This window comes from Lacerta agilis, chromosome 7 (genome assembly GCF_009819535.1).
Source record: "Lacerta agilis isolate rLacAgi1 chromosome 7, rLacAgi1.pri, whole genome shotgun sequence".
NCBI lineage: Eukaryota > Metazoa > Chordata > Lepidosauria > Squamata > Lacertidae > Lacerta > Lacerta agilis.
In genome coordinates this window covers 56,047,131-56,069,345 of record NC_046318.1, presented here as the reverse complement: position 1 = coordinate 56,069,345, position 22,215 = coordinate 56,047,131, and the positions used below count along the sequence as shown (strand labels likewise).

Here is a 22,215-nt window from a genome sequence, read left to right as displayed (position 1 = left end):
GGGAGCAGTATTGTGCTCCTGGCCCTACCTCTATCACCTGCATGCTGCTAGCCCCATCTCCAGACATCCACATGTTACTGTGGTCATCTGCAGCAAATATGCTTACTCTGCCTGGCATTTCATTCAGATATATGACTGCAAAGGCTCAATCACAACTATCACTCACCACTCTGTTACCTAGTTTAACAGAACAGAGCCAGTTAAAGATAAAGGTACTGAACTGAGTCTGACATGGTCATAGGTAAAGGTAAAGGGACCCCTGACCATTAGGTCCAGTCATCTCCGACTCTGGGGTTGCGGTGCTCATCTCGCGTTACTGGCCGAGGGAGCCAGTGTACAGCTTCCGGGTCATGTGGCCAGCATGACAAAACTGCTTCTGGTGAACCAGAGCAGCGCATGGAAACACCATTTACCTTCCCGCCGGAGTGGTACCTATTTATCTACTTGCACTTTGATGTGTTTTCGAACTACTAGGTGGGCAGGAGCTGGGACCGGGCAATGGGAGCTCACCCCATTGCAGGGATTCGAACTGCTGACCTTTTGATCAGCAAGCCCTAGGCTCTGTGGTTTAACCCACAGTGCCACCTGGGTCCCTTGGTCCTAGGGAACAGCAAATCTGAACAAGGCAAATGCAGCAAATTTTCTACCATGAATGAAGGAGCCTAAGAGCTCCATCTAATATTACTGAACATCTTGATGTGGTCCTGGGACCTGCATTAGCACGACAGTAGTTATCAGGTCTGCTTTGCCAACAGGGAGTACCAATGCAAGGGGGTAAGGGGACCACCCTGCAGTGCCCTAGGAAACTTTTATGGCTTCAGGTATGAGCATCTGGTCAGAAAGGATGTGTCAAGAAGGGCATAGCCAGAAAGTTCTGCCTCTTTTGACATGGCTAGGATGTTACTTGCTGCAGCAATGTTTTCCATTATTTGTGCCCTCACAGATAAAATCAGTCCATAGCACTGGGCCACAATTGCATTAACACACATGCTTTAAGAAAAGAAATAAACTAGAATATTTTCTCAGTACTGCTTAGATTCTAGAACAAGAACCCTGTACAAAATATATACACTGTTAAGATTTAAGTAAATTTTTCCTCACAAAACTGTCTGAAGACCTCCACCTCCCCCCCTTTTTACAAACATATGGGGTTCTGCATTATGATTATTATTTTACTAGAATGCACTTGCTTTTCTCATTCTAAAGAATGACAGACACACAAAAGAATAATTCATAGGTGATTTTGTTCTATTACAGAGCTAATTTGCGTTCCTCAAATTGCTTGATTTGTACATATCTTCTATTTTGCCAGTTTGACTAGAAGACATTTGTGAAACTCAGAACATTGCATATCACTACAACCCTGTAATGGTGGAGTTTTTGAAGATAAGAAAATATATATTCCCAATGACTTTTAAGGAAGTAGAATTTAATTACCTTAAATCCAAGTACCCCAATTGAGATTCTTTGTGGATCAATCCATTACTTGCTATTTCTATAGCTTCCTTTTTTCTCTCTTTGTAAATATATGATATCCCTCTCTGCCTATCAGTGATCTGGAAGGGTGACTCTGTCAATTAAGCAGTGCTGAAAAGGATTTTTGCCACATCCAGAAATCTAATTACTCAAACTACTTCACCTTTATTATTAATAATATTAAAATTATTTACATACAATATGTGCAAAGTTCAATATACAATATTTTGTTACAGTCTCATTTGACCAGAAGAGTTATTGGGATGCTGCACTGTTTTACTTAAACCAATATAAGTAGTTTGATGTTACTCCTGGAAAGCAAAGATTGTCAGTGCAAGATCCTCCATAACTGGGAGGGCAAGCAGAACACGGCACCCCTACTTTATATGGCGCTTCTCCAATCCAGTTCCCCCTGAGGAAGAAAAGTAATAATGTGATTAGCACATAGAATCACTGTTTGAAGTATCTCTCCAACAGATCAATTAGGTTTAGTTTTCTATCTGTTATTTAGGGCTAAAGATTCTGCACAGCAGCGCTCAGATGATCTGTGCCACAAACTAGATATAATGAGCACTTGTATTGGAGTGCTCTGTAGACTGTTAACTGTTGTCTTATCCTTTTGTGCTCTTTCACTCTTGCCTGATGTTCCCAACCCTCCTTTTAGACCTTCTTAGCCTCTTTTGGGTTCTTATGGACTTTTATATATATTTTCTGTTTTAACTACTTTTAGTTTAGTTTTTTTAAAAAAAACAAAAACAAAACACATGTTGTTGTTTTTTTAATGATTGTACCCCTCCCTCCTTATACTGGTCTGCGACCATAATAAAATGTTGTTGTTGTTGTTGTTGTTGTTGTATGCTAAGTCTATTTTGTGATTTGGTGAAGAAGAAGAAGAACAAAATTCCAGACTTTGGTTCTTGATATGGAATAGTATCATAATCAGATGTGATATTCATGTTATTCAAGTTTCTAGCCCCTGTGACTGCGAATTTAGTGTATGGACAAAGCCTGGCCACCTAACCAAGAATGCCAGGCTTTGAAGAAGAACCCCTGCCTGGCCCTGCAACCCAGATGTGGCAGAGAAGCTGCCAATGCTGGAAAACCCATGTCCTTCCAGATGTTGCTGGGTTACAGTTCCCATCATCCCTGCCCATTGACTGTGCCCTCAGAAGTTAATGGTATTCAGAGTCTGATTACCCACCCTTGCTCTACTCTCATCTGTCACAAAGGATAGAAGAGAGTAGACAGAAAAACTTGAAAGTGCCATTATCTCCTCATTTGCTGTACAGAGCAAGGAGGATCTACCCTGGCACTCTGGCAGATGACATCATCACTCATACTGTGAAAAAAAAAAGCCCCAGATCTGCGCTTTCCAGCCTCTTCTTGCTCTGTTGCACCACTGAAAAGATGATGAGTCAGCTCAGTCAGATAGACTGCATGCTAATATGAAAGCTGGTGAAAAGAAAAAAAAGAGCTACTTACTTTGGGGCATAGTTGCATACCAAATAAACAGCTCGTCGCCAGACTGACCCCCAGACATTCATGTTGTGGCATGTGTGGATTGCACAGCCTATTCGATTGGAAGTGGCCCAAACCATCTGAAGAAAGATTAATATCCATTTGTTAAAGTCAAGTGTGGAGAGAAACACAGATAGCGTAGGGAGCCAAGCATGGAACCGAAGCATGATATTGATGTATGAAAAGCTGAATTCAAATCACCTGGGTGTAATGTGTGCACATGGGCCCATAGCATCTCAGTGGACACCTTGGATTACAGTCTTGAGGATACGGAAAGGCATAGTCTTTCACTTCATCGTACCATGGCTTCACCAGCTGGAGAATAGATCGATACCTAGGTGTGATTGAAGTCACAGGGAGATAGGGACATTTCTGAATGTTCAACATTATTGATGTGCATAAGACAGGTATTGAGCTGTGATTATTTCCTTCACATGATCAAGTACTTAGGTACGCTCTGGCCTCTTACAGAGTGACTACGATTTCCATGATCATGGTGTCTTGAAAAACTGACCTATATTTTTGTGGGACATGCTGAAGAAAATGCATGCTCTGTTTGATGCTAGAGTGTTGCTGATACTTATACATGATCTGTTATTTGTGTAGCTACTGATTTTGCTGGATAGAGCTGTGAAAGTGATTACCGTATTTTATTTTTTTATGTATATGTCCTTTTAGAATTGGTATCCCACAAGTTTCCAAATGGCGAACAATAAAACAATATTAAAAAAATGAAATGTGGACATTTGCATACATTTACAACAACTAAAGAGCAATCTCCTTGCCTAATTTGTATCTCATGCATTCTTGGACCCACATCGCAATAATTTTCTTTACCAAAATAGCAACAGTCACTGTGTTGTGTCAGACCCCTGTGCTGATCCATGTGTGTACACAGAGTACTCCTGCACAAATAGGCTTCTCTGTTTACTTCACTGGAAAGGAATGCTCTGTCCCTGGATCCTATTGCATGTGTGAAGCTGGCTCATTAACTAAGTGAAAGGGGCTGCGTTTGTGCCAATGTTCTCAGGAATCTTCTGCATCAGGGTAACTGTTGCCAAAATACATTGAATGAAGATATGCTACAAGTCATCTGCCCACCTTCCAGTCCGTACTGACAGATTTTGTCCCAAGAATCTCAATAAGTAAGAAGGGCCGTGGTCCCAAATGCAGGTGGCAGCCCATGCTTCAGCAGACTTGGCTAGATTTTCATCCCACACCTGGAAAAATACATATTCTTTAGTAATACTGAACACAAAGATGGGGCGGGGGGAGTTCTAAAATATTAGCTGCATTGTATTAAGTGGGAGTGGGGCTTTTTTCAGCCGGAGTTCAATGGAACTCAGTTCTGGCACCTCTCAAGTGGGCTCCATTGCCATTAGAAGTGAACAAGGGAGGCATTCGTGGTGAGTTCCAGCACCTCTTTTTCTATAAAAACAGCACTGCGTATGAAACAGAGAGAGTTGAAGGCAACTGCATGGGGTGTGCCAGAACTTTCCCTCTTCCCTAAATCAGATTGGTCACTTCTGCCATTTTTCTTACACGAGCCTGATGGATCGACCAAACATGATGGTGGTGACTCAGCTAACTCAGGACCCCTCTAAATGGGTGCTTTATTGTGGGTGCATTCTGCACGATGCTCTTGATACAATATTAGTGCATTGGTAATGGAATTATTCTGCTTTAGTTCCGCTATGCTTCACCCATTGCTTCTCCCATGTTATTGCTACCTGGAGGTGCTCTGGCACAATAAAAGTGTGACAAAAAACCCAAACCAGAACATTTGTGATTTAAAAAAAAGTTACAGGACTTCAGCAGAAAATTACAGGGTGCGCATTGCTTGGAAGCAGTATGACCACCCAAATGCAAATAGTCTTGGACACAGAATCACAAGAGACTGCCTCGATAGCATCATGAGCATAAATCGTCATGAATGCACAATAAAAATGATGTCTGGCAGGCCCCCTGAGGCTTAATTCTATGCATGTATAAGCTTTTTCAGGCATTTACCTATGCAGTTCTCAGAATATATGAAAGGAGGTATGGGGCTGTGTGCAGTACACCTGCTGCCAGCATCTCTGCCCCTGCCAACTTTATCCATGACACTGGTGCATTGAAGGGGAAGATCTGAAGGGGAATCATCACATTTATTTGCTGGGCAAGCTTACAATCCTAAGTGTTGTTGCTGGCCCCTGTTGGTGCGGAGGATTCTGAGCACATCCTATCAAATGCACAAGCACACAGATCCCTTCGGACCTTCTTGCTTTGCATGCAAAGGCCTAAATGGTGGGGGACGGGGATGGGGGGGCAAGCTAGCTGGCATTGCCTCTTTCCATGCATTTTGATAATGCGCAGAGGTGATCAGTGCTTTGCTATAAAGGAAATCCCATTGAACTTGTGGGAATTACTTCTGAATAAACATGCACAGGCATGTAATGTTGAATAGACAATTTACTGCACTTGTATTCCACCCTTCCTCCCAGCTGCAGTTTAGCCTCACCACAACCCCCTGAGTGGGACATGTAAGGCTAAGACTGAACGACTGGTAAAAAGGCCAACCAATAACTTTGGACTTGAGTGTGCATCAGAATACTTTTCGATCTTGTTTCAGATCTTCACTCAGAGTTGTTTTAACGCTGCATTATACCTACTGTGTTACATGTTTTATTTCTGTTATTTTAGCATTGCTGTTTTTATTATGGGAGCCCACCATGAGAATGCTTTGTTAAAGGGCAGTAAATAAACAATACTAAAAATATATACAGTATATAATATAAGTAAACACTCGCCATAGAATAAGTGTGTGTGACACACACACACACACAGAGAGAGAGAGAAGTAGGTTTTTCTTTTCAGTCAAGGAAACCAATTCCAAGGCACATGAGTCCATATGCCTAAATCATGTCCCTCTGTTTAAAAAAGTATACGGACGATATTGGGTGTGAATAATCTGATGTAATCTCTGGAATGTCCTTCCCACTTGACATAACATGAAGAATCAGATCCAAATATGCAGTCATTTCTAGGGTGCTTGGAAATGTTTTCACCTCACAGTGATCCATTTGGCAGAGCTATTCTGAGACTTGTAGCTTTGTGAGGGAGGGTAGGGGTCTCCTCACAATTCTCAATACCTTTAACAAAATACAGCTCCCAGAATTCTGGGGGGGGGGGAGCCATGACTGTTTAAAGTAGTATCAAAGTGCTTTAAATGAATAGTGTTTGAATAGTGTTTAACTTAGGGTCAAAGTACACCTGTTGCAAGGGTCCTGTGATTAGATCTCCCAAATGCCATATATTGTGGCAGGAAGATTTGGATTGGGCTCTGTGGCAAGGCAGAAGGGAATTTTTAACTCCTTCTCCAGCATGGATTCCATGATGCAAAACAACCCTCTGAAATTGCTGTTGGCTCCAGAAGGGGTGGGTGGGAATAGGGCACGATACAGACACCTTTCTTGCTTAAGCAGCTCAGAGAGGAGGAATTTTGCTTCAGGAGTTAGCACAAGGAAAAGGGTTAACCACACCCCACTTACATTGTGACCTGATCTAAAACCCCTCCCCTACAGCTGCTGTTAGGAAGAGAAGAACACGCTGGGAGATCCAGGCAGTGACAACTTTCAAGGAGGGTATTTCACTACACTGAAGACTAAAGAGAGATTGTTGTATCAGCCTGTGTAGGTGGATCAAAAGATTCTTGACTTGAACAGTGGACAAGCACTTGTGTCACAGCTTTGGGAAAACAATTAGGGTACAAGATGTTTTGCAGCTTAACTTGGCTCTAACACCACCACCCACCCACAGTCTGCTATGTGTTGCAGGTAGAAAGAGATGTTTTCTTGGCCATTTGTATTATGGACCTTTGTTTCTTTAAGCAGTTCAATGGACGCATGCAACCTATGTAGCAATCACCATATATGGCCAAGCATTTAATATAGAGGAAACCACTTCTCTATCTGCTTGCCTTTTACCCATGACTGGAAAATGCCTCTCCTCTCCTTTTCAGTCCATACTAAGTGATGAAAACACATGAGCTCATTGGAATTTATACAGACAGATTTGGCTTTCATTATGTATTTATTTCAGCTATGAGATCACCTGGATTCTGAGCTGTCCCTTTGCAAAGAAATCATTCTTGCATTTGTAATCTATTGGAAAGTCCATATACTAATAGAAATGAATTAATACTGTGATCAGCTAGCAATTGGCACTTTTCTATGAGTGTGTGTGTGTGTGTGTGTGTGTGTGTGTTTTAGATTAGTAACTATGTAATCTATTAAAGAACTATAAACAAAGCTTTGGCTCAATATTTGAAGTTAATTGTATCCATCCATTGAGGTTGCCATGTATAGATTTTCTTGATGTGCAGCAGGGATAATATCCCATAGACCACCTTCACTTCTGGACTTATAAAAATGTATGCATGCAGCAAGAGGTTGCTACACTTGTGAGAAATCCCCTCCCCTTAATAAACTATTCTCAGACATCTAATTCTAGTCCTATTTCACACTCCATCCAATAATTGGTAGGAAGTGTGGGTCAACAGATCTGCTTGAATATAAATAATGAGTTGTATCTAGAATAGACCTGCTGAAATCAATAGACAGGACCAGGCATAGGCAAACTCGGCCCTCTAGATGTTTTGGGACTACAATTCCCATCATCCCTGGCCACTGGTCCTGTTTGCTAGGGATCATGGGAGTTGCAGTCCCAAAACATCTGTAGGGCTGAGTTTGCCTGTGCCTGGACAGGACTAACACGGGTCCATTAATTTCAATGCATCTACCCAAGTAAAACTTAGTTGGATGCTGCCCATAGTTTCCCAATCCCAAAATAATCTTTAATAGACCTTGAACTGTTTGCCAACTTTCCAAAATGGAGTCATTCCTTTCAACATGTAGAATGTTTGTTTCTTACCATTCTAGGACATCACAGAACTTCAGCCAATAGCTATAGAGGCTCACAGATAAGCACAGGTGGAAAACAATGTCATATATGAAACTATATTGTATATTTCCAAGACTATTTGCAGACTGCTGTTAAACACTGGTCAGTGTGTGTGTGTGTGTGTGTGTGTGTGTGTGTACACATAGCTAGAAACAGTGAAAGGCTGCTTATTTAAAAATCTTTTCCATTATCCATTCAAAATAATGGAATTATTGGATGTCAAATATGAACTTCACTATCCCAAACTGGTAGCTTTAGGCTTCTTTTTCAAACTAAATTCAGTGGCATTTGTACAGTACCAAGTTAGGGATGAAGCTGATCTGGAAGCCTGTCCCTTTATTTAAAATACTTAACTTTTATTATCAAAACATGCACAGTGCTTACTTCTAATCCTGTGTGGTTGACTACTGCTGTTTCCATTTCACAAAGTGAGAACTAAGACCAAGAGGCAGTGGTCTGTGCATGATGGCACACAGACCTGGATTGAAACCTCTCATGTTCTACCTGTCAAAATTCAAGGAACTGTATTTACCATGCTCTATGGAGTTCTTCTGATAGATATGGAAAAATTTCCCTTGCTTGTGTTTATTTCAATAAAACCTCTGTTATTTCATCAGCAGAATAAATATCTTGCAAAGTCTTACAGATTAATTTTAGCTCTTGCAAAACTCGTCATGCAAATCCTAATTCTATATTCCACTGTTAGTCTCCCAGCATTTCTAGGAATTATATTCTTTGGATGCAATTTTTATTCTGTGACATCACTGAATATTCTGTTCTTAAATAGCTCAAAACCCGCAATATCCCTTTGTTTTGTTTCAGATATGGAAGTGAATTAACGATGTCAAGGGGAATAGTTTCCATATGTTTCGGTGCACAGCCCTGAACTCCTTGATATGTCAAATACAGAATCTCATATGATAGGATCTTTCTACATTCAGAACTGAGGCAACAGTTCAGACAGTGATTGTACTGAATCATTAATATATGCCCAATTCTGATGTCTGCCTTGCACAAGGGATCTGGCTGCATTTATTTTGGGATGGCTGATCTTTTAAAAGACTTTCCACAAATATTAAATTTGCATATGGTACATATTCCTCCAATCAGGCCACTTTCAGGAGAACTGGAGTGAAGCACTCATGCCATAGCTATTCAAACTAGGCCATTCCTTCCTTGCTTCCTTTTTTTCTTTTTTTCTTTTTTTAATAGTTCAGGAAGCGCTTTGTACTAAAAGGAGATCCTTTCCAATGTCTATTTGTTAAAACTGCTCTGTGATCTTTCATTGTTAACACATTTCCTGGCTTGATTTTTTTTTAACATTTCCAATAAGAATTTTAGTTCAGTCTGTAGCCGGCTGCTGCAAAAAAAAGCCACCATGTGGATTATATCATTTGGGGGGACTGGGAAGGGCAGTCAGTTGAAAAATCTGCAGCTTTTTACACATTCTCAGATTTTAATACGGCATTAAAAGCTTCATAGGGACCTGGCCAATTTTCAAAAACATAGCTGTGCATTTAAACAGATGCATATCTTGTGGTGTTAAAGACATTATGTGCTCTTAATGTATCCATGTATATCCCAGTCAAGGTTCAGTTTTGGAAACATTCACTTTGACAGTCTGGCCAAAATCAAGGCAAAACAATGATAAGAACATGACTATGACCTTGTTAATGTTTCTTGGCTGACATTGCACACCGACGGCTGCTTCTGATGTTGCATTTCCTTTCTCGCATGTTGGAAATGTAAGCAAAGATTTATCTCACAAAAAACCAAAGGCAGGAGTTGTGACTTTATAATGTCAGAATGGTCTCATGTCAGTAAAAAGCTATGGCCTGAAGAGAAAGTCCCAGGATCGTTATTAGACACATTTATAATATTTGCCTCTGGTATTCTAAAGCTTTGAAGATGTATGCTTTCAATTAGTTCCTGGCTACTGCCCGGCATGTGTTTTCAAATCTCAAATATAGAAATGAGCTACTGAAAGCAGCTCTGAGGCAGGGATTTTACCCAGTTGGTTCCTGGGTTGGGATCTAAAGAAGAGGCATGAATGCACAAGAGATTTCCCTTCAAGAAATCCACTTGCTCTGCCAGACACAGCAGTTTCCCTCTGCTGAAGAGATAAGCCTCTTTTTAAGTTGAACGGTAACTTTTAGCTTTGGCAGTGGGCATCGCTGCAGTGAAAATATTTAAAAACTTTGACTGAACGATGTATTTCTCTTCTTCATTCACACATCTTTTCTTTTCTTTTCTTTTCTCCCTGTCCCATCATTTTGATTAGCACAATAATTAACTTACGAACTACCCAAAGTAACTGCAAGATGATTGGCAGCAGGTTTGTTTATGTAAGAGTTTCCTCACTCATTAAATACTTTTTGTTTGGGGGGGATGGGAAGGTCACCTTCTCTGTAGTCTGAAGGTTGAGTCAACGTAGTATGGTGGTTACTGAGGTTAATCTTCAGTGGGCTTAATTTTATTGGATGGTTGATATTATGAACTGTCTATTGTGTATCTGATTAGCTGGGCATTGTTCACAGTCCAAGACCATTCAATGGCAACACAGGCCAGCATACTGTCCCTAGAAATTCTGTAACTGAGAAGCAGCACTCTGACAGTTTTCAGGCTTTGCTTGAATATAAAGGCTCAAAAAAGCATTGCACTCCAGCGGGTCAACAGCTGCCTTCCTAGAAGTGCCATTTGGGAGCTCTCCTGGGTGCTGTAGAGCCCAAACCACCTGCTACTTGTGCTTTGCATATGCTAACTAGGTAGTAGTTGGCTCCTAGATGAATGCAAGCAATGTCTTTGGACCTAACATTTCCATACATTAGTCAAAATTGCAGTCTCTTCCATATTTGGCTGGCAGTGCAAGTCCACAGAGCCATTGTCTAAGTTATATAAATTGTAGCTCCATTTCCCCATTTCTCTCTGACCTTGCTCCTGAACAGCTCTGAGTGCTGGTGTCACATCACATCTTGTCCCCTATATACTATATACACATTACTGAAAGTTAGATGAGGCAGTAGAACCACCAAGTTCTGCAGCAACACAACTTCTTAGAGTAGCTTTGGGTGACTAACAGTAAATTGGTACAGTGTTCAAACATGTCACAAGACTCCTTGTGCCCAAGCCTACTTATCTACTATCAAAGGAACTTGGAGGCAGGGGAAGACTGAGTTCCCAGCCTTTTGCCACCTCCTGTGATGTACAAAACAATATTGCAAGGTTCTACGGATATTCAGTGGAGTGAACCTACGCCTGTGATTTAGTGTGCATTTTTAGTTTGTAACAATTCAGAGGGGGTTTTTATGCAACCATAACTGAATGCAAGTTCATAACTTGAGCTGGGGTGGTATTTTATCTAGGGACTTGTCCACACTTCCATTTGCCCCACCACACTCCCCCCCACCTCAGGAAAACCCACAGTTTAGCACATAATTGGAACAAATGCCAAGTGGGTTTTCAACGGATTGCCATTTGTTCCAATTCAGCACTAAAGAGTGGGTTTTCCTGGGGAAAGCAGTGGGGCAAAAGCAAAACCACTTGGACTCATGGCTAAAAAGCATGAGACAAGCAGAGAACTGCTCAGACCCAAGCGGAAGTGTGGGTGAGTCCCAAGCAGTAAAGCACATACTCTGTATGCAGCAGGGGCCAGGTCTCAGGTTCTCCTGTGAAAAGAATCAGATACTAGGTGATGTGAGAGAGCTCTGCATGAGCTCTAGAGACCAGCTGCCAGTCACTGTAGAAAATATTGGGCTAGATGAGCATCCAGTCTGATCTAATGCAAGGCAGTTTCCTATGTCCCTAAGACTGAACTGACACAGACATGCAATTGTGGTTTTCTGAAGGCTTGTCCTTTTCTAGTGGCCTTGGAATACAAACCCATTTTGTGACCTTTCAGTACAGCACATTTGTAGGCATGAACAATGTGTTCCTAACTACTGCATGTGGCATTTGCAATTTGAGCTTCAAAATATGCATGGGGATCCAGTGTCACTTGCAATGACTACCTTACAGTGAAACATGGATAGTTTATAATCAAATTAAAGGCTCATTCAGGCTGCACTTTCTAGACACGCTTACCTGGAAGTAAATCCCATTGCATACTTCTAAACATAGGTAGGATCATGCGGTAAGAATTTATGCCAAGGAGGATCGTGTGTGATTAGAGATACAAAATATATGCCATTTCAACTAAAGTGTTTGGGAGCTAGCTTAATAATTACATGCGGTGGTGCCTTCTCTTTGGTGGTGCCAAGCTTATGGAACTCTTTCCCTAAGAGAAAGAGTTAGAGGGTAGTATTGAGGGTAGTATAGTGAGCAAAATGGAAACCTGGTGGTGTCACTCTGTACATCAAAGAGGGCATTGAGTCCAGCAACGGGCAGACTTCTCTGCAGAATTATTGTAGGTGATGGTACTGGACGCCAATAATAATTGCATACTGGGGACATGCTGTTGTTCCCCTGATTGGCCTGCCATTTTAGTGTCTTCTTAAGACCTCTGTGTACTAAGTTGCTGGAAGCCACAGGAGGAATGAATGCTCTTGTGCTTGAGTCCTGTTTGCCAATTTCTTACAGGCATCTGCTTGGACATTGTGAGTACAGAATTTTGGACTAGATTGGCCATTGGCCTGATTCTGCAGGCTCTTCTTATATTTTTATGTGATGCATTCACCATTCTCCTTCTCTTATTGTTTAGCAGAACTTTCACCAGATGAAAATTGACCATCACATAGTGAATTCCTCCTTCCCCACTATTGACCACTATGATGTGAAAGATAGACAGTGAAGCTCTCTACAATAGTGGACAAGATTGAAATAATGAGTGTTGGAATGTGGTTAGAAAACTATAGTTTCCTATAGAGATGCTGAATCCTATGGAACTTAGACTGCAACTTAAACTGGAGACTGAAAAGAAATTGTAGCAGTAGAACAAGTAATTTAGATTTTCTCTCCAAAATTGATTAAATAAATATCCATTGTTATAGTTCTGGGTTCCCCCCTTTTCATTTCCACAGTTTGTCTTGATTAATTTCCTGAACTCTGCAGTGAAAAGTAGTGTTGCTTTTGAAGTGATTTTCTTGGCACTACACAGTTCCAAAACTCAGATGGGGAAGCATGAGTAAGACCATTTGACACTAGAGCACCACCTCCTAGTCCTTTTTTATTATTTACTATATATAGTCAAAAACAATCTCCGTTGATATTATATATGTTAATTATTCCTAAAAGGGTTCACCTATTAAAATTAAGTTTGAGTTATGCCTTTCCTTCCTTCCTTCCTTCCTTCCTTCCTTCCTTCCTTCCTTCCTCTGAATTTTCTACTCAAAATAAGTCAATATTGCTGATAAGTCGTTAGCAATACGTGGCCATCTAAGATGCTCCTGTGACTTTAAGATAAACATTATTCTTGTATAATAAAACAATAGCCCTTTCAGAACTATGTGAATTCTTTACTCAGTAGGTAACAAAATTTCTGCTGAGCCAGCCTATTTGTTACATTAAAATGCATTCACTGAAAGCTGCAAAGAAATGAAATTTTATATGTAGAGCTGCTGTAGTACATAGTAATTCATCTCCAGGGGGCTAGACTGGCAAGATCACATTACTGGCAGGTGCTCCAGAGTGTGCATTGGCTTCCTGAAGCATTCCAGGGACAACTTAAGATGCTGGTCATAAACTATAAAATCCTAAATAACATGACTGCAACATATCTTGGAAGTTAACTCTTTCCCTATACCTCATAACCACCTGTAAGATCAAATGAGAATCTTGTCAGCTTTGTGCATCAAGTAGGAATAATGAGGACACACAGGGAAGTACCCTCAGAAGTACTTCACTGAGCTGTAGCTCAGTAGCAGAACAGATGTATGAAGAAGGCCCAGCATCTCCAGGTGAAACTGGGAAAGAGTTCTGTCTGAAATTTTGGAGAGCTAGATCAGGGGTCAGCAAACTTTTTCAGAAGGGGGCTGGTCCACTATCCCTCAGACCTTGTGGGGGGCCAGACTATATTTGGGGGTGGGGGAATGAATGCTTTTCGCCCACCACAAAGAGGCCTGAAGATGCTTCGCTTTACCTGTCCCAGTTGTTGTCCCAATAGCTGCAGTTGAGCTTCTCCAGCCAGCCAGGCGCCGTGGTGGGGTAGGAGGCTGTGTTGGCCAGTAAAGACAGAAGCAGCAGCCCCAGCGGAGGAGCCACAAATAGAAGTAGGGGAACTGGGGCACCGGCGGAGCTTTTTTACCCACCCCCTGCTGCTGCTGCTGCTGCTTCCCAAGAGGCACCACGGAGAAGGCAGAGCCCCCCCCCCCCCCCCGCCAACCTGCAAGCGGCGGCCGTGGCCACTACAGCAACCTGCCTGAACGCCATGGGAGGAATGAAGGAGAGAGGGAGGGAGGCAGACGGTGAGGAAGAAAGCATGTGAGGAAGCGTCACAGAAGGAAGGGCGAAGGAAGCGTCACAGAAGGAAGGGCGAACTGAGGGAAAGGGAGCAGGAGGAAAATGCAGCAGCAGCCGGCAGTCAGCATCACACGCCCCCTTCACAGCGCCGCCATGCTGAGGCAGGCAGGCGGGTGAGCCGACTCCCGCCATCAATGGCGCCTGGCGTGGGACAAGATTGCTCCATCCCTGAGGAGAAAAGCACCTCCGTGTGAGGGAGAGGGAAAGAACGCACGTGCTGGCGATCCACACACTGGCAATCCATGCGGCGATTCCTGGACCGTCCACGGGCTGGATCTAGAAGGCAATTGGGCCTGATCCGGCCCTCAGGCCTTAGTTTGCTGACCCATGAACTAGATGGACCATGGGTCTGACTTGCTAAGATGAAAATTTCTATGCTTCTACATTTATGAAACACATTTAAGAGCCCCAGAAAAGTAGAAGCTGCCAAAATGTCATCCTGAAACAGTTTTAGGGCCAAACAGATTTTGAGCCGGGTGTCTCTGCTTTTGGAGCAACTGAACCAGTTTCATTAAGACAGCTACAATGACCTGTAATGATGTAGATAGAATGCTAGGTGCTGTCTACTACTTTAGACAGAGTTACTTCAGCAGACAGTATGCTTTATGTTTTAGCTTTCTTAGTTAAATTGGTTTGGTAACCCCACCAGAAGAGCTAGCTGATTTGAAATGCATGGGCCCTTAATAAAAATATATCAAGGGCACCTTTTGAGGTTTCATCTCCTCTCCAGTCCTTTGTTGATACCTAAAGTGAATAGCTTTCAGTAGCACTACACAATTTCTAAAGAATTGCATCAATTAAAATGGACAGGACACCTATCATATGCATTAACCAGTTGTGGAAAGTGTTTTCCCATCTTTTGTCCACCCTGCTTATTCTCCCCATTCATACTTTCTTAATTCCTTTGAGAATGAAATACAAGCGCATGTTGTCACTGAGCATGGAAGCCAGACCTCAGTGGTAGAGCCCATACTTTTCATGCCAGTCAGTGTAGGCAACACTAAGTGTGATGGAGAAATGGTCTGACTCAATATAGAGCATGTTCCTATGAAAGGTAGCTGTAGGAGCCCAATGGAAGGTTGAGTCTCTTCCCATTCCTGTAAGGTTAGGGAACACTCTGGTTTCTTCCCACTCCAGAGTACATGCTCAGTAAATCTTCTTCTGCTTCATATTGACTGGCTTGTTAGTGACTTTATTCTTACACAGGGCAAAGGGCATTTGATACCAGGGCTGTGCATGGACCCTGATCTGATTCAGGGCTCAATGTAACAGTTCAGAGCCCTATCCAACCCTGGGTTTGACAAAGATCCACACGCCAAACCAATTCATGGGCCTTGCACAATGCTCTACTTGGGTTTAAACCCCTAAATAAACATGTGGTCAAGAGGGTGGGAGAGGAAATGCATTCATATGTCTCTCCCCTCTCCTTGCCACCAGATGCACACATCCTGCCCTCTTGACAGGCCCAGATTGCTCTGAATGTACCTGATCTGACTTGGGGAAATCGAGGGTTGCCTCAACCCTCCCCTGGGTCAAATCCTAGGTTGACAGAGATTTGCCCAATTTGGTTTGGGATTTGGCTGGAGCCGGTACACAGCCCTTGTTCATACAACCTCTCAGCAGGGACACGGTGGCACTGTGGTCTAAACCACTGAGTCTCTTGGGGTTGCTGATCGTAAGGTCAGCAATTCGAATCCACGTGGTGGGGTGAACCCCCGTTGCTCTGTCCCAGCTTCTGCCAACCTAGCAATTTGAATAGATACCAGCGTGAATTGATAAACAGGTACCGCTGTGGCAGGAAGCTTAACAGAGTTTCCGAGTGCTCTGGCTTCCATCACAGTGTCCCATTGCGCCAGAAGTAGTTTAGTCATGCTGACCCCATGACCCAGAAAGCTGTCTGCAGACAAACGCTGGCTCCCTTGGCCTGAAAGCAGAGATGAGCGCCACAGCCCACAGTCAAACTGACTGAACTTAACCATCTTGGAGTCCTTTACCTTTACCTTTTACCATACAAACTCTCAACAAGTTCAAGGAATGCTAGAGATGGGTCATTGGGACACAAGAGCTAGCTCACCCATACATATGTGCATTCAGAGTGAGTGAGAAAGGTATTTGTACGTTTACTTTACTACACAGACAGCACATGCCAGGACTCCCTGCAATGGTGGCAGTGAAAAGGGGGCAGGGCTACTGCACATCCGCTCAACACCTTCCCACTTTTCTTGAACATTGAGTAGTTGTCTGACATCCCCCCATCCCAACATTATAACTTAACGAGGGAGGAAGAGCAAATCTAGACTCTTTAATGTGCAAACAGAGCTCTGAATCCGGTTGTGCAATTATATATTTGCAAGGGTTTCATGCATAGAGAGAACTATGGGAATTGCTAGATTTACAAGACTGATTCAACCAACCATTTCCTTGCTTATCAACTGGTTCACCCCATGACTCTTGTTAAGCAAGATTTTTCTTCTAGTTTACATTGTGGGGAATACAGTTAAGGTTGGGTCCATCTCACTCAGCTGATGATTCTGTTGGGTCCTGAAATTTTTTTGGTCAATACCACAAGGTATTCTGGTCCCTTAGAATCCACAAACTTAATGATTGGCTGCATTCCAAGAACATGGGCATTTCCTGGCTCTCAGCAAGCTTGGTTCCAGTGTGCTGCACTTATTGCCAAATGTCTGGTATGAAAAGCTTCAACAGCAAAGGTAATCCAAACCTGAATGACGGAAATGGTAAAATTGGCTTCCAAGACACAGACTGCTTATACAAGACAGCAAGCTTTGCAAACAGGGGAGAATCAGGAATCCATCCTTAGAATGCATTGACTAAACACTTGGGCTACTGGCATGTTTGCTCAGTCACTGGGATTATCTCCTGCACTTTCTGATCCCCGTTTTCATGTGTTTGTGTGTTTTACGTATTTTTCCTTGATGTTGAAGGAAGAAGATGAATGACCTGGATGTACAACACTGTATATGGAATTTATATTTTCTGGGAATGGGGTGGTTATTTTAGTGATGAAGCAGGAAGGAGGGGTTTCAGCCAAAGAAAGTCATTCTATTCTTGTTTACTTTGTTGCATATTTGATGCTCTTTTAATATCAAAGCTAAAGAAAACAATCGCTTTTAAAAAAAAATCTGGTGAGCATGTGGGTAGGATGGGGCATGTGGGGCATCAGCACAGCTTATATGGGAGCGGTAAAGTACCAGGCGATCCACCATCCCATACAATTAATAGATTTTAGATGTTGCTACTGCAGTATGAGATTCAACCACAAGGAAACAGTGCCTTCTGCTCCTCAAAAGCTGCCTTTTGTGGGGGACAAAGAGGTAGGAGAAGGTGGCAGGAAATCTATGATCTAGATCCCAACTCCTAGATAAGCTGAGGATGGTCCATTCTAGGCCATTCTTCCAGCAGGTGGTTGGAGGAGGTTTTGTGCTGAATTCCAATTTAAAGTTGTTTTTCCCTGATCCCTTCTCTCCCTCTCTCTGTTTTCATCCTGGGTCTATTATATCTGTTTATATTATTAGTCCTTAAGGTAGAGATGGGAAACCTGCGGCCTTCCAGATGTTATTAGACATCTGGAAGGCCGCAGGGCCATGCTGGGTTGGGCTGACGGGGTTGTCGTCTTAAACATCTGGAGGGCTATCCCTGTATCAGGAGATAACCAAGGTGAAGGGAACTCAAAAGTGCTGTGGCACAGTTGAATGCACCTTTCCTGAGCAATAGCCTACATTGTCAGGTACAGTGGAGGAGAACTTAACCTAAGCCAATCCACTACAAACTCTTATTGGCTTCACATTAGGTAACTGCCATGACTTCTCCCTCCCTCCCTCCCTTAAAAAGAAAGAAAGAATGAATCTTGGAGACTGTAGTTTGCATAACAGAATGAGAATTCTCTTTTACAGATCGGTAATATCCCTCACAGAACCACAAGCACCATGATTTCCTGGAAAGAGGGAATGGCAGTTCAAGTCTGCAACGTTAATATGTCCCATGGCAATGTTAACATACTTCCTCCTCCTCCTGGCTTTCTCTCTCTCAAAAGCAGAAACCAATTATCACACAAACATATCATGATAACCAGAGTGTTAAAAAAATATCCATGCTTTAATATTGCCATGGTTTTTAGGGTTATGTTTAACCCTTAAAAACCATGGGAGCATTAAAGCATGGATACTAAACTAAGGGTGATGTACTGTAAATTAATATGAGTAAGTTGCCCCAAATCCTCATTCAGATTCCATCATTCCCTGACCATTTTGCCATGCTGGTTAGAGATGATGACTACTGGAGTTCAACAACACCTGGAGGTCATTCTGTTATTTTAGGTATAGTAGGAACCCTACATTCAGATGAACCATTGCAAAGAAGATTGAAAAGCTCCTCTACCCCTGCTCCAGTAAGTTTCTGATTGTTTTTGTGTATTGCATAGAGAAAGCACCATCAATGTGTATTGCACCTTGCAAGTGATACAAACAATGCAGCATTAATGCAAGAGGTTACTGGCATTCAGAATATGCACAACTGAAGACAGACCTGTAATAGTGGCATGACAGCCCCTATTATGCCCTACCCCAAATTTCTGTGTCTTAAGTGGCTTGGGTTATTCTGCTCATTCAAAGCTCTAGAAAGGTTTCAAAAGCCACTGGTCTAATTTAAAAGAGGATGGTAAAGGAGAGGGGGAGAAATGACACAGTGTAATATTAAGAGTAGCCAATGTACTGCCTTCCAATCATTGTTGGACTACCACTCCCATCATTCCTGGACAGTGGCCATACTGCCCAGGACTGATGGGAGTTGTAATCCAACAACATCCGGTTTGGCACCACCTTGGTTTAGTAGCATGAAACATCAGCTTTATACTTTCTAAAGTTGAGGAGTAGGTAGGGAAGTAAATGAATGTCTACTTACCATATATTCCATGTTAGATGCTGGTGGGAAGACTTTGCCTCTGACTTGGTTGTGATAATCCAGAATGGCAATCATGTCATTCTGTGAAATATATCGTTTCCTCCTGGTTTTGGGAGGGCTTGCAGAATCTGGAGGAATGTTCAAGGCCGTTCCAGTGTCCGTGTAATTATTGGCTGACAAGAACAGCTCAGTGGAGTTGTGTGACTCTATTGCACTTGTTTCACAGAGAATGGAAATCAAGAGGGTACCACTGATGGCAGAAATTACTGTCATTTTGGGCCCTGGTGGTGGGGTGGGGAGCAAAGATTTACTTTAACTCACAACGGTAAGCAGAAGATCTGTGAAGGGAAAATGGTTAAATAATGTGATTGGGGTGAATGTGAATATCTTTCTCTTTCAGATGAGCTTTCCCCAACCCTTATAGTATTTTTACCTAGCTCTTCAGCTGTTTATTCATCTACATAAGGTAACTCAAACTATAATGTTTCCAGAGAGTCAAATAATGCCTTGCTTTGTCTCAAGTTGCCTAGCAACCACACACACACATTGCCCTGTAACACACAACAGGATTTATTACTGGCCATCTGACTACTGCATAGAGCATCTAATAGCCTGACAATGAAAGCTCCATCCATCCTGGTGATTAGGAATGTGCTTTTGCACTCATTCCCCCCACCCTACACCCGCAATAAATATTCAGCTGCAAAGCGATAGGCAAGAAACCTGAGAAGACATGGAAACACAGTATCTCACTCGTACGGCTAATATCCGAGTCCAGCAAAATAGGATGTGCATTAATAGAAAATTGCATGCAAAGCAAACTGACAGAGCTCAATGGCTTACCTCTTTGCAGAACCAAAAAGCCTAGTGTATTGTCCTTCCAAGTTAAACAGCTCTTGTCTGTGCTCTAGTGTGAACCCTTGGAAAGAAGTGTGTGTCTTATTACAAACCCTCAAAGAGAAAGAGACGGAGAGGGAGAGAGAAACTTTGCAAGCTTTCTAGCGGCTGGCTACAGGAGCTGCTAACAGCTTTTATATGTTAGTCTGTGCAAGCCACGAAGGGCAAATCTTTCCAAGAGTCTTTTGCACAGCCAAAAATGAAAGGGGCGGAGTTTTGCACAGGAAACACAGTGATTGGGTACCATCTGTTTTGGGGTTGTTGTTTTTACTGTGGGATATTAGGTTATTATTTCACACACCCCTACCCCTGACTACAAAGAGGCAAAAGTCAACCCTTTTCCCTTTCAAAATGTTCCCCCTTTCCCACAGTTTTCCTGCCCCCACCATCCCCTTCCAACACACAGTTGGCATCCAGTTTGGTTCCCTAATCCCTGGGGCTAATAAATATATATCTGATAAATTGCACATATATTTTGTTTTTCGTGAGTTTTCTTTATATAATGATATTATAACATGTACAATCAGTAGCTTAGAGCAACAGAGAAGTGTTTGGTTAATCAGGCAGTACTGTGTGAAACTGACACTTGAAGCACTGCTAATAGGTTTATTTTCATGGCAATTGTGAAGCCGGAATGAATAAACTGATAACTTGGGAAAGATGTTCAGTCACCTGAATGCCTGCCTATGAAAAGCTACAGAAGCAGCTTGACTTGAGAGCAAAAGGGGGTCAGGGAAACATCTGGTTCACATTTAGCAGAATATAGTTGGAATTACTTAGGCAGGGAGCATTTCAGCCACTTATACAGCAAAAGCTGAGGGCATAACACTAGGTCCGTGAAGAATGCAACAGCAGCAGGAAGGGTAGCCAATCACCCAGAGCCAGGAATCCCATATTATGGGGTTACAGATTGGAGCGCCTTCAATGTTCGGCAGAAGCAGTGCCAGGTCTGGGAGGCCTGAGGAAATCTTCAAGATCAGGCCCCTCAAACATTCAGTAAAAACATTGTGTGATGTCAGTGGACTGAGTATTCACAGGAGAAAGTAATGGAAGCAACAGAAACAGAGAGGAGCACTGTGGGTATGCACACAATATAATCAGGTGCTTAGCCACTTTGCATACAGAGAACATGTGAAACTGGTTCACAGTCAAGTCAGATCACAGGTCCATCTACCTCAGTATTTACTACACCACATGGGGACAACTTGTGGCCCTCCACTTCCTTTGGGGTGGACCCTCCTCAAGCTCTGAGAGAGAGAGGGGAATGAAGTTGTCTGTTGTTGTGAATGTGTGAGAGAGTGGGGGCAGGGGGAGTGAGAATGGATGGCCGACTAATGAAGGGGGGAGAAGAGGAAGTTGTGGGGTGTACCATCTCCATTTTTTGTTTTGGGCCTGGACACCGCCATTAGTATGTGCTACCCAACCACTTTCTCCCCAGAAACAAAAATATAGTCTAATACACTGACTGGCATGGTTTCAGACAGGGGTGGGGTTTTTTAATGGACAGCCATTGCAGAAGAAAGATACAGTGGTTAAAGCAACAAGCAGCAAGCAATGACACTTTAATTCTACCGAAGAAATCGCAAGATGCCTAAAGAAGGCCACTCAATGCCTCATTGCTACATAAGGCTCAATGGTCTATTTAAAGGTGTAAATAATATGGTGTTGGAATGTCCTTGAAAATATATACGGTATATATATATGATGTTCCTGGGTCATACCAATGGCCCAGACTTTGGTAATATGGCACCTTGAGCAATGACAAAATTTGGCACACGCACACACACACACACACCCCAAATAGTTCTTATTTTCATAATAATTCCTTTTGGTACTTTGAGTAGGTACCGGTATTTCCTGGCATTCATCTCGAAAGACAATGGAGTGCACCTCCAGTGGTGAAGTCAATCTGCTGGAGAATCACAGTGCCTGATGTGGCTGCAGAGACTAGTAACTCATAACTGCTGCCTCCCTCATTGTTTTTACTGCATTAGCAGCACCAAAGTGACC

General features: G+C 42.5%; 1 protein-coding gene across 1 annotated transcript; it reads right to left on the bottom strand.

Annotated features, from left to right (window-relative positions):
- Window positions 1-1,647: 1,647 nt before the first annotated feature.
- On the bottom strand, window positions 1,648-20,380 carry PI15 (peptidase inhibitor 15). Its single transcript, XM_033155446.1, has 6 exons — window positions 20,152-20,380; window positions 19,309-19,646; window positions 4,096-4,214; window positions 3,196-3,328; window positions 2,959-3,074; window positions 1,648-1,888 (listed from the first exon to the last, which is right to left on the bottom strand). Exons 2-6 carry the CDS (start codon window positions 19,579-19,581, stop codon window positions 1,753-1,755), a joined length of 777 nt encoding a protein of 258 aa, XP_033011337.1. The 5' UTR covers window positions 19,582-19,646; window positions 20,152-20,380; the 3' UTR covers window positions 1,648-1,752.
- Window positions 20,381-22,215: the final 1,835 nt, after the last annotated feature.

What these genes read in the sequence shown, in the direction of transcription:
- PI15 (XM_033155446.1), bottom strand. Translation starts at nt 19,581, where the DNA reads ATGACAGTAATTTCTGCCATCAGTGGTACCCTCTTGATTTCCATTCTC. An exon ending in CTGTCAGTACGGACTGGAAG is followed by an intron (nt 3,329 to 4,095) that starts GTGGGCAGATGA and finishes AATCACACCTAG; the next exon opens with GTATCGATCTATTCTCCAGC. An exon ending in GTATGCAACTATGCCCCAAA is followed by an intron (nt 1,889 to 2,958) that starts GTAAGTAGCTCT and finishes TTTCTTCCTCAG; the next exon opens with GGGGAACTGGATTGGAGAAG.